The following is a 12870-nucleotide window of genomic DNA, read 5'->3' as shown; positions in this document are numbered from 1 at the left end:
CGGAACATGATTCTTCACCATTCAGATTACATAAATGAGGGACCAATACATCTCAGGGAGCGCACGTCAGAATTGACGCCGGAGTTGCGGAACGGAAAACGGCCCTGTCTTCTATCATAAAAAAGGTATCTATTAGCGATGCGCTTGAGTTCAAAGTACATTTCATAGCCCTGTAACACAGGCTGCCCAGTTCAGAAGGATGGCAAATTATAAATACACATCTTATGCAAAGTGCGCATGCATTTTGAGCCTGTTTAAACCATCAGCTAAAGTTGCATTTTAAAACGCTGGCAAAGCAGAGAACGGAATAAAAAATGTTCAACTTTGCTATCAAGGCCATGGACATCAGCTGCAAGGACCAACCATGGGATTAACTGAACACCGAAGAATAACCAGAGAACTTCTGTTTAAGAAAAGAATCTCACCCTCAGAAGGGTAGCTATGACAAACAATATCAACCTCAGGGTCTCAAATTCAGCCAGATCAGGCCTGGCCTGTCGTTGGATGGAGACCACCAAAGAAACCCTAGATGGTGAAAGAATCACCCTGAACCTTTCGTTCGTTGCCTTCCCACGTCCCCAGCTGGAGCAGCTCCCATTGGACTGAGTCGTCAAACCAAAAGCCAGCTAGGCCTGATGAGATCCCAATGACTGCGCTGGGACTCTTGTATGTGAGAGTCATGCGTGTTTGATGGTCGAAATGATCATGCAAATGAGCAAAACAGAAAGTCGGTTTTTGAGAATTTCCCAGTGCTTCGCTCAAGGACAGGCATGTCACATCTGATGTCTGGCCAAACTCCAACATGCAGCAGGACACAACATCTGCTTGCTTAAAAACGACTCTGCTGTTTCAACTGGAAAATAATACTGTTCGTTTCCCTTACTAGAAACCGTTTATCATTGTTAATAGAACAGCTGCCATGGTCCACCCCAGAAACAGCTGCACTTAATAGTCACTGAGCCTTCCCTATGTAATAAGACTTTATTACGGTCTGGTCCTTCTGGTTTAAAGACACAATAAATACGGTTACCTTAACGCTACGTGTGCACGCACACGTTTTTGCTCATCGTCTTCATTTTTGCTTCCCTTCCATGTTCCACTTCCCTTTTCTCGGTCCCCCTCTTCTCTCTCCTTCCTGCCTCGTTTTCAATAGTCAGGCCCAGCCGTAGGATAAGGCTTACACTGAGCCCCTCACCTGCAGGTCCCTGTGCTACAAGTGATTGGCCGAAGACGCTCCCACGCTGCCCAATGGGATAGAGCCCTACTGAAGTCCGCTCTGCCCACACTCCCTCCTGTCCACTCCAGCACCAGGGGGCGCACCATGCTCCATCTGCTGCTCCTGGCCCTCACCACCGGCTGCTGCCACTTGCTGCCCAGCCCAAGAGAGCGGGGCTGACTTGGCTCCTGTGGCCTGAGCAAAGCGCACCTGGAAGGGTGGGGCTGGGAAGGGAAGGGGGGTTCTTTCCCCAGCCCTGCTCCCTGTGGCCCGGCCTGCATCACGCCATCCACCAGCTGGACCTCGCAGTCAGTGCACTGCCTTGGGCCCCGCAAACTCGTTGGCCGGGCCTGTCAATAGTCTGAGATCACCTCAGAAACAAAGGCCAGACAGCTACTATCTCCTGTTCAATGTGGGATCCTATAGTAGCCATCGCCCTATTAGCTGATGATCGCCCTATTAGATACGAGACCCAACGCTGAGCAGGTCCCAGAGCAATGTTCCTGCCAGAGAAACTGCCCTGAACGTGCTGGTAAGCTCTGGAGCATGGGATTACTAGGGTTCTTTCCCTTGGCCCTGCAGTGCTGAACACAGTCTGGAAAAAGTACGTGCAGTGAAGCATCCTAATCTAGGAGCAGCAGCTTTGGTCAGACGGTGCCTAACGGGAACCTTCCGCTTCCTTGCTCGATATTTAGTAATACTGTTTGCCAGGCACAGGACCTCCCCTTCCCCTGACACACACACACACCCACTTAAAGCAGTAAGCCCCGCTTAAAAGCAGGTGGTAATTTCTTCTTTTAAACATTTAATACGTGTGATTCTTTCACCCCCTCCGTGCTTTCTGAGATTGACTTATGGATACAAATATACCTAACTCAAAGATACTTTGGACAAAGTACCTGACATCGCCTCTCAATTTTAACGTCACAATCGGCTGGATCTGTGCATCTCATTTTGGTGCATGTTGCATTCTTGTGTGTGAAGTTAGAGATACAGGCTGTGTCTAGACTGGCCAGTTTTTCCGGAAAATCAGCCGCTTTTATGGAAAAACTTGCCAGCTGTCTACACTGGCCGCTTGAATTTCCGCAAAAGCACTGACTTCCTACTGTAAGAAATCAGTGCTTCTTGCGGAAATACTATGCTGCTCCTGTTTGGGCAAAAGTCCCTTTTGCGCAAAGCTCTTGCGCAAGAGGGCCAGTGTAGACAGCTCAGATTTGTATTCCGCAAAAAAGCCCCGATCGTGAAAATGGCGATCGGGGCTTTTTTTGTGGAAAAGCGCGTCTAGATTGGCACGGACACTTTTCCGCAAAAAATGCTTTTGCGGAAAAGCGTCCATGCCAATCTAGACTCTATGTTCCAAAAATGCTTTTAACGGAAAACTTTTCCGTTAAAAGCATTTCCGGAAAATCATGCCAATCTAGACGCAGCCACGGAGTATGGAATGGTTTATGGTTTTGCACGTACAAAGGGAAGCCATCAAAGGAGTTTCCCTCAACATCGGGGTGATCGCTGTAAATGGCCCCTTTTTTCCTTGAAGTCTAAGCAGTGGTTGGTCTTAGGAAGTCATCTGACCACCCCAACTGGTAGTGTCTGGCCAGGTAACTTTCCATGGATGAATTCCCGCCCAAAAGGAAGTCTATGTAGGATGCAAAGTTTTCAGGCTCTTGCACTTTGGCTGGCATGACGCACCTAAGGGGCTAACCAGAGACTGCAGGGCAAAAAGATCTTCCCGGCTTAGAGGTTTAGCTGAAATAAGAACAGTTTTAGATGTAAATGAGCATTACCCGGGAGAGCCCTCAGTGTGTACAGCCTCCCTTCAGTGTGAAAGGGGGCTTGCCTGAGCGATTCATTTGGGGTTCAGACCCCGTTTGAGGAGTGGGTTTCCTGCAAGCTGGGCCTGAAGCCGCATTCTCCTCAGAGCTGAAGTGATTCAGTGTCAATGGCTTTGTCAGCCCATAGGGAAGCAACCCCAAGGGGTCTTCAGTGACCGCCCCCCTCCCGTCACAATACGTTTGGCACTTCCACGTCCACACCCTGAGGTCCACCCTACACGGCCTCACCACTGTTACGGAGAGACTGGCTCGTCCTCACTGATGCAGTCTTCCCGAGAGGGGGGGCTTATGCCGTACACCCTCCCGTCCTGCCATGGGCAGAGCCGGCGCTTATCACAGATTCAGTGACACTGTGGGCCACGTAAGGCCACTCAGCAATCGTGGCAATGAGCAAAATATAAATTCTAAGGTAACTTTTTTGTGAGCAAACAAGCTCCCGCACACACACCTCAGCGGATTTGCAAGGGGGGGGGTCTGTTGTACAGCTCTCCTGACAACCGACCGACGCCTACGAAGGACACTCATCAATGCACAAACAGCCATGAATTTTCACCTCAGAAGGGTAGCTACGACATGCAATATCAGCCCCACGGTCTCAAACTCAGCCGGGTCAGGCCTGTCGTTGGATGGAGGCCACCAGAGAAAGCAAGATGTTGCAAGAATCACCGTGAGCCTTTCGTTCGTTGGCTTCACAGTACCACACACACCCCATTTGTGTTAGAGGTTCTGCCAGCTAAAGCCACTGATCTTTCAATTACTGTCCGTCTGGCTTGGATGCGACACTGCCTGTATCGGAAGCGATGCAGCCCACCCCAACAGCAGTCCAAGGAGAGAGAAAACCAAAGCCCCGCCTCACTGTGTGGGAATCAGTTTGTGGATCTGCTCAAAGGTCGTTACCTTCCTCAGTCTTAGGGTAAACTGAGGCAGTCCATGGTATTTCGCTAAGAACCCCTATTCAAATTCTGAAATCCTGTATGGGCCTCTAACCTCGCAACCTGGAAACCTCACAAACGGACAGTTAGCCTGAGTAGAGGGACCTTGGGAAGGCACAGTCGCCCTGGCAACCACATTCCAAGGGGTCGCACCAGCTGATACCAAACCAACCTTGCTAACATGTTTTGCTTTAATCCTAGATAATGGGCCCATAAACTCATGGATCACATCAGCGCGAGGTGCCATCACAGACGCAGCATCCTTTAACTAGGCAAAAGTCGCCATTTAATCCTCTGTTGATGTTGGCTTATTTAGCTTGTTAAGGAAAACTACTTGTATTAGAGATCAGGTGTGTGTTTGACGATGGGCGGAGATGCTATGTCATCTTTCTTAGCTTATTGGCTTATGTGCTCATTTCGTTTCGCTGTTAGAACCTATTGAATTGCTTCCCCTCCGCCCATCAGCCCCCTATATAATCTATTGTAATGTTTTGCTAAAGCAGTGTTCACCAGCTTAATGAGCTGAGGGACACTCCACCAGCACTCTGTGTACTAAATCCTCTGCCTGTTTTCACTGCATCCACAGTGTCCAGACTTATTTCCTACAGTCTCGACACACGCACTCTGTTTTTACCAATGGTGCCACTGGATTTACTACCGGCATGAAGCGAAGCGGAGACTTTCCATAAGAAGTAGCTGGGCTGCAAAGGGGCTCTGTTCTGCATGTCTCACACCCCGTTCCTTTGGCCCCTGCTTCAGGTCTCCGTGCCAAAGGCTTTGAGACTTCCTCGATCATTCGAGTGACCCAAGCCAGTCAGGCAGTCATGACCAGGCAAAGACACATTTCTCGCTTTTCCCCCACAGATGCCAGACAGCTTGGATATCCCCCCGGACAAGAGACTGCACCGTTCAGGCCCTGAAACGTCTGCTCCAGCCGCGGCCCCCTCAGCAGCTCGGAGAGGAGCAAAGTTCCCTCTAATTTATCTTCTGTCCATGGGTGGAATAGGAATGCTAATGTGGACTTGTGTACACGGTTAACTGATAAGCCTGGGCTCATCGGTTAACCCCCATGGTTACATGTACCCCCCTTTGCTGCCACTGTATGAGAGGCAGCGGGGAGGGTGAGGGGAGCCAGCCCACATAGGAAGCTGGCTTTTAAGCCAGCTCCCAGGGAGCTGCCCACCCACACACACTGCTGCTCCTGCATCAGAGGCAGCAGGAAGGGAGACAGGAACTGGCCCACATAGGAAGCTGACTTTTAAGCCAGCTCCTGGGGAGCTGCCTGCCCACCCAGGCTGCTGCCTCTGTATCAAATGTTTAGCAGCTACACGGTTACTAAAAGACACACATTTTAATATCCCTAGTGGGGAGGGGGCAACAGAGACAGGCCACGGGAAGGAGGCGGCACCAGATCGGGAGGGAGGGTCAAGAAGGGAAGGGAGCAGAGGAAATGTGGTACCGGGTGGGGGGAGGAGACCACCAGGGACAGAAGGGAGCAGAGAATCCCAGAAAATGGCAGGGTCCCAAAAGAAAGAGCAGCCATTCCCTGCCCCCTCCTGCCATCCCCACCATAGCCAGGGTGCAGAGGGTGTGGCGAGAAAAGGAAAGAAGCTGAACAGATTTGTTTTAGGCTGCGGCGGAGCCAGGGTTTTTTTTGGAACTGGAACCAGCAGTCCCCAGTCAGCCCCCAGGGAGCCAAAATAACTGCCTGCCTTCATTGTTCTAACTCTCCTCGTTCTCACCACCCCGCCACCTTTTCAGCACAGGGCTGATTAACTCAGGGCTTCCCGGGCCTGCTTCTTCCAAAAAACAGGCCAGGCCAACCTCTCCCTGCTCTGTGCCTTCAAGGCCTCCGGGGTGAGCGAGGGATTCCCCCATCTACCCAGCTCCGCCAGGGTCGCTTGCAGCCCTTGTGCTGGGAATGCCAGGTCCCCTGCTAGCTCCAGGCAGCTTGCGTTTGGACAGGGAGGTGGGGAAGCGCTGGTGTATTGAAACAGCCTGATATTTGCTGCCGCGTTTCTGTGGTGAGACACAACGGTTGGCCCCGGGCAAGGACTTCAGAACCTCCATTTCTTCTGTGGGCCAGTAGGGGGCGTTAGGGAGCACAGGAGCCAGACTGGAGGTGAGGCCCCGTAGCACCCTACAAGCCGGGAGAAGGTTAGGTGCAGTGACCAGGGATACAGCATCAGGCAAGAAATAGCAGCTCCAGCTGGACAGAGGCTGGTCGGGAAGAAGCACCTCCTAGGAGCGAGGGGTGAATAGGGTTTCTGACTAGGCCTGTGAAAGTGTAACTGCATGTACCAAAGACGGGGAATTTGGGTCGGGAGCCGTTGACCCACAGAAAAAAATTAGTCGGGGGTTGTACTTGAAAGAGAAACCCCCCCCCCAAAAACTCTCACTGACGTGGCCCCCAGTTGAGAAGGAGAAAGACACTCCCCCCCATTTCCCTCACCCACCAAAGCCTAGAGGGGCTCAGGCTAGTAGATTTTGTGGGCTCCAACTCCGCAGTGGGGCGGGGAGGGGGGCTAGAGTGCCAGTTCGGACTCCCCATTGCTGAGGGGAGGGGGAGAAAAGCCCTGAGCCTCAGGGGCTGGATCCAGGCAAGCTGGGAGCCACATCTAGCCCCCTGGACCTGAGGTACTCCAGGCCTGGTGTACACGGTCACATGCAGGCTCCTGGTACACACAGGGAGCTGGTGTAAAATCTGGATCCCCGTGCGCACTGGCTCCTAGGGAGCCTCCTGCCTCTCCCCTGCTGCTGCTTCTGTATCAGAGGCAGCAGCGTGGTGGGGAGGGGGAAGAGGCAGGAGCCAAGGGTTACTTAATTCCACACAATTTAACGTCCCCCTTTCAGACACAGCCTCTATTGGGAGGGGCAGGGGCAGTCCGGTAGAAGAGAAGCAGGAAGGCCCGAGGCCAGGCGAGCTGGAGAGAGGGCTCTGCGGGGCGGAAGTGAAGCAGAACTAGAAGTGCCTCAGTATAAGCAGGGGAAGGGCAGCCAAAACTAGCAGCCCCAAGCCCAGAAGCTGAGCAGAGGAATCAGCCCCTGAGGTAGGTAGTGACCAACAATACGGCTTCGAATGGCTGCCATGGAGCTGCAAGGCCGGAGCCCTCCAACACTGCGTTTGTGGCAACGGCCTGTTCCATGTCCTGCCGTTTCCCGCCACCTCTGCTTACAGCCTCTGTGTCCCCCTCAGGCCTAATTCCATTACCGAGGCAATAATTTCCAAGATGAGCCACATACGCTCCGACACGCTCTTCATTTTCATCCCAATGAAAGTTCTGGGGCCCACGGCCGCCATTTTAATAGGCCTGTCTGGAACTCACAGTCTTCTTTCCGATGGATCCAATTAACGAGGACTCTTCCGGGAACGCATCAGACCCCGCGCAGCTGATCTCACTGGAGCAGACCTCGGTTGCTAAGCATTTGCCGCTGCCTCTTAGATAAGCACAGAGCGTCCATTTGGATTTTAGAGCCGAACGAAGCGCTCCACTTTTGAACAAGGGAAAGACTGCCAAACAGAACCCTCTTCTGGCTGACTGCAGACACAGACGAGACTATTAACTCAAGCCATGAGCAAACATGCGGCCACGCACAGGCATTTCTAGGAAAGAATACATCCAGGTGCGTACATCTGGTCTGAATTTGCCCAACGCGTGTGTCAACAGCACTAGAGTGAGACTCTCAGACAGCTCGTTACCCACATTGATACACTACAAACCTGAGCTGGGATTCGGACTGATGAATCCACTTCAGCCCACGTTTACCTAGAGATTATTCACCATTATGACCCAAGTGCATCGGGCACAGAGCTCATAGCTAAGTATCTACTCTCTATATTAGAGACTTAGTGCGTCCGTCTGCCTGTGAGTCTGTCGGTTCACAAACTCCTCCCAAACGATAAGAGCTGGAACCACCCAATTCAATAGGCAGCTTCCTCCTCTTAAAACGTACAAGAAGGTCAGGGTCCGGTTGTGCCAGGACAAAGGGATGCACATGAAACTAAGTTTCGCCTCAAACAGAAAGGGAAGGGGTATGATAGCAGGGAGAGTTATACTCGCAGATGACCACAAGGGGGCAGGAGCAGCCGCTGGCCAGTGCAGCCCCTGCCGCTCTGGTCATCCTGACGGAGCAGCCGCTCACACTGCCTCCCCGACCCTCTCCCGCACTCCAGGCTGGCCCCAGAGCTGCGTGGCTCTTGCTGCCCTGGGGAGAAGCTGGCAGGCGGGCCGCACAGTCGCCGCTGCCCCCCAGGCAACATTGGGTAAGTCTTCTAGTTATTAATACTTCCCCAGTGTCTCTCAACAGACCTATTTACGTTCGGAAGGGAGCCAATCTCTCCTCCCCAACGAGCTGTTCTCTCTCTCTCTGATGTGGGTGCTTGGCGGAGGTCGGCGACTCACTCATCAGCCGGGCGCTGCTCCAGCACCAAATAAATTAACATGCGATAATAAAATGGCGGCTCTGAAGGGCCGGTTGTTTATTTCGAAAGGCTCTTGTGTTCCAATGTTTTTAACCTTTAGACGCCACAGTCCAATTAGCTGCCTGACAGGACCTTGCGAGAGAGACTGTAGCTAGGAAGCAGGCCGGGTAATGGTTATGTAAAACGCCACACCAACAACATTTCGAGAGTAGGCCGCTACTAGCTACAGTAGCATCAGAGCTTTGGGCAGCGGCGTTGCTCGGCTCCTCCGCCCCTCAGCTTTGGCCTGTGCTCAATCCCCACTCAGAGGTCATGGTGACGGGCTGTACACAGCGCTAACGACGCAGCATCCGTCGCGCTGCTCTGAACCGTCTAGTAGAACGCACGCTCCCAAGCCAGCTAACATGCCTGTTTCGAGTTGGAGGATGTCCTGTAATTCCGCAGGCAAGACACAAGTGACCCCAAACACCCACCCGGTGCATGATGGACCGGTGGGGAAGTGGGGTCATATCCAGACTCAGATCCTAATTATTTGGTACCAGAACCTTAGCCCCATAAAGAGCAACCCCATACCCCTGTCTGTGACTAGCCTCGTCTTTGGGGGTGGGAGGGAATCAAAAGCAAGGAATTCACATCTCTCTCTGAATTTTGCAGACTGGGCCCCTCTGCAGGGGACAACTGGCAGGTCGTCCGCAACACCAGAGTGCTCCCTTGTTGTGCTCCTCCACCGCTGTGTCACCCAAGCTGTCACACACATTTACACAACGGGTCAAAGGAATTCCACACCCGGCTGACTCGGAAGACTTAGGATCCTTCAAAGCAGCAGCTAAGGCCATGGTAGATCCAGAGGGAGAGTAATTAATTCTTAATGTTAATGCGATTAGATGGCATTTAAAAGCAGCAGGGAAGACAAAGCAGACCCACCCTAACAGCTAAAAGACTTTTTTAGCTGCGGCTTGGCTACAGGGGGAGGACGACGTGAACCATTTTTCTACTAGATGGCAGTGGTGTGTCGCCCTATATAAAAGAAATTCTGAAAAGAAACTGCATTCAATTTCCAATGAATCTGTGCTTAGACTTGACTGTGCAGATGGTGTGAAATACAACTGTACTCCTCGCACAAACACACACACACACACACACACACACGGGCATCGGCCATTAGTCTAATAGTGACACCAGACTAATCTCTGAGCAATCGGAACCCGAGATATGCAAGGAAAAACAATTCATTACCTGCACCTACTTGCTACACCATATTCCTAGGCATACCAGAACATGTTCCTACATGCTACTAACGTGCCACCTCTTTAATATGTCACAGCTGACTCGCAGCCCACAGATCTTTTCCAGGACTGGAGCTAGGTCATGGTTTGGAACGAGAACCACCCAGCGGATCTCTGGAAAAAGAGTTCACCGGGTTTAAATATCAAAACTGCCAGGGGCCAAGTTGGCGTCTTCAGGACAAAGGCACGTGGTGGAAGGAACAGGGTAGACGTGAGCACGCCGCGGACGGGCCACCCAAACCCAAAGCCAAGTTGGAGCTGGCGGACGGCCCCAAGGGGAGCTGCAACACTTTCGGTGATTGAAGGAGCTTCGCCGCGCCTAGCACCGGGTTGATTTGTGCGGAGCTCAAGGCATAGAAAAATCATGCCGCTCGCAAACATGCCCGACTTGACATCATTTACGGGCTAGCTCGGGGATGATAAGGCAGCAGCTCAGTACACAAGGACGGTTCACCATAGAGACTCGAGGAGAGGGGGCGCTGGGTTTAGTCATACTGAGGATCCTTGGCTCCGCTTACAGCCACTGGGAACGGAGGGACTCGGGGGCCCAGCTGCACATTAACAAGGAGATGCAGTAACTGTTCCACTCCCCCTCTGGGAGCCACAGAGCCATTGTCAGCGCCACAGCAGAATCGGCCAGCGGGAGATCGGAGAAAACCTTTCCCACCAAGCAGAGCGAAGGCAGCAGTTCCTGGCTGGCTCGGCTGGCTGCAGCAGCCCTCCCCTCCCCCCCAAAGTTTTAAAGGGGTCCAGCTTTTGCAGCTCGACCTTAACAACTAGGCTTTATTCCAGCCTCTAGGCAGCTATGGGGTGAGCACTGCTCAGTGTTCCCCTGTTCACACTGGGGCTGCATCCTCTGGACGGGCCCCCCCGGCTGCAGGAGCCGATCAAAGCCAGCCCGCAAAGCCCCAGCCTTCTCTCGCTGGAGCTACCACACAGGGCTGCCCGGTGCGGAGGGCAGCACCCTGCAACGACGACACACCTTTATGGCAACTCCCGGGAAGGACCCAAAACACCTGTCCCCGGGCAACTCAAACAAGGCTGAAAAACAAACCTCCCAGGCTGGCCCAGCAGAGCTGTTCCTGGGCTCCTGAACGTGGGTCAGGCTGCGGTAACAGTAGCTCCCTGGTGTGTCCACTAAGGAGCTGTGCTGCTGCAGTTTCCTACCCGGGCAATGCCTGGAACAGAACACGCTGGGATCCCTTCAGGGGCTACAGCAGGGGAGGGGAACCTGCGGCCCCAGGGCCGGATGCAGCCCCCGGCTTGCCTGGATCCAGCTGCCTGAGGCTAGGGCCTTCCCTCAGCATTGGGAACTGGGGCTGGCCACCGTCTCCCCGTAGGGCTGGAGAACATGCAATCTACTAGCCTGCCCCCCCCCCCCCAGGCGCTGCTGTGCGAAGGGACTGGGGGGTCTTTCTCCTCCGTCCGGGCCACCTCAGTGAGGTTTTGGGGTTTGCTTGCTTCCCACTTGTGTGCACCCCCCACTGATTTTTCTGTGGGTCCCCAGCCCAGAAAAGGTTCCCCAGCCCTTGGCCAGAGGGAAGGAGACCTGTTCTTTCACAGGGCTGGGGGGAGGAAAGGGGGCAACCCCCGCCCATCTCACCGCCTGAGGAATCACCAGGCCTCCTCCAGGAGCAGGGCCGAACAGCAGGAGGCCGGGCTCACATTTTGTTGGAGGGGGACGGGGCTTCCTCCCCGTCTGCGCTCGCCGGCGCGCAAAGCTCACCTGGACGGTCTGCGCTTGGCTTCCTTCTTGCTGTCCACCACGGCCGGCACGCAGTTGGTGAGCTCGGTCCAGTCGGCGTGCAAGCCGCAGCTCCAGCCGGTGGAGAAGCGGGAGAAGAGCCAGGTCTCCCGCTTGCCCGGCCGGTGGCAGGTGCATTTCTTCTGGCCGGCCCGGCACTCGCAGGGCTGCTCCAGCTGGATGTTGCGCACCAGGTGGCGGCCGAAGGTGGTGCCGCCCGTCTTCTGGATGTGCAGGAAAACCATCAGGTCGTCGCCCTTGATGTTGAAATCCACCCGGCGCAGCAGGTCGCGGGCGGAGAAGTTGAAGCGGGGCACGAAGCGGGCCGGGCTCTCGTCCTCCGCCCGGTAGGGGTCGGCCCGCGGGGGGCGCAGGGCGCGCAGCAGCTGGCACCGGCTGCCCGGGCACACGTACTGCAGCGCCAGCGCGCCGAAGAGGCAGAGCAGCAGCAGGGCCAGCAGCAGCCGCGGGGCGCGCTCCTCCATGGCGGCCGCGGGGCGCCCGGCGCATGCTGCGCTCACCGCCCGCGCCGCCAGCAGCCCCGGGCGCCCTGCGCCCAGCGCCCGGCCCCGGCCGCCGCCTCCATCCGCTCCGCCCGCCCGTGCGCTTCCCGGCAGCCTCAGCAGCGCGCCGCCGCCGCCGCCTCCTCCCTTGCGCCCCGGAGCCTCCCCCGCCGCCGCCTCCTTCGCTGCACCGGGAGCCTCCGGCCAGCTCCGCCTCCTGCGCCCCGGGAACGTCCCCTGCCTCCTCCCCCTGCGCCCCGGGAACCTCCGGCCAGCTCCGCCCCCTGCGCTCGGAGAGCCTCCCCGCCTCCTCCCCGTGCGCCCCGGAGCCTCCAGCCAGCTCCGCCTCCTTCCCCTGCGCCCCGGGAACCTCCGGCCAGCTCCGCCCCCTGCGCCCCGGAGCCTCCGGCCAGCTCCGCCTCCTCCCCCTGCGCCCCGGGAACCTCCGGCCCGCTCCGCCCCCGCCTCCCCGTGCGCCCCGGAGCCTCCGGCCGCTCCTCCCCGTGCGCCCCGGGGAAACTCTCGCTCGCGGCTCCTACCAGCCTCCCCCGGATACGACTCCGGAGTCAGAGCCGCGCTGGGCCGTGCGCAGGCGGGCAGGGCAGAGGGGAAAGGGTCTCCCCCTGTAGGTAGGCAGGCCCGGCCCCCCACCCCGCCTGAGCCAGCCCTCGTCTAGGAGGGGGTTCGACCCGTGGGGTGGTGCGTGGCCCCCAAGGGCTAGGGGCCTGGGTCCCGCCTGCCCCCTCTGCACTGCCCAGGCAGCCCCCAGCTGACTGCTCCTGCCCCAGAAGCGAGACCCTTTCCCTCCCTCGTGGCTAGCCAGCCCCGCCTTCCCCTTGTTCCCTGGCCAGCCTCACCCCCAGCCCGCCGCCTCCCGGATCTCGTTCAGCCTTGTGCCCAAACCGTCCTCCCAGCGCAGACATGAGTGACTGGA

General features: G+C 55.9%; 1 protein-coding gene across 1 annotated transcript in view; it reads right to left on the bottom strand.

The window, feature by feature from the left end:
• The window catches only part of HS6ST2 (heparan sulfate 6-O-sulfotransferase 2), a 234208-nt gene extending 221904 nt beyond the window's left edge, over nucleotides 1-12304 (bottom strand). Inside the window, exon 1 of the mRNA XM_025190873.2 lies at nucleotides 11416-12304. Within this exon, the coding sequence (XP_025046658.2) occupies nucleotides 11416-11918 (503 nt within the window). The 5' untranslated portion in view covers nucleotides 11919-12304. The remainder of the gene's footprint in view (nucleotides 1-11415) is intronic.
• Between the last annotated feature and the right edge of the window lie 566 nt (nucleotides 12305-12870).

The sequence above is a fragment of the Pelodiscus sinensis genome, chromosome 13, assembly GCF_049634645.1.
Source record: "Pelodiscus sinensis isolate JC-2024 chromosome 13, ASM4963464v1, whole genome shotgun sequence".
Taxonomy (NCBI): domain Eukaryota; kingdom Metazoa; phylum Chordata; order Testudines; family Trionychidae; genus Pelodiscus; species Pelodiscus sinensis.
This window is presented reverse-complemented; position numbering and strand designations above follow the sequence as displayed.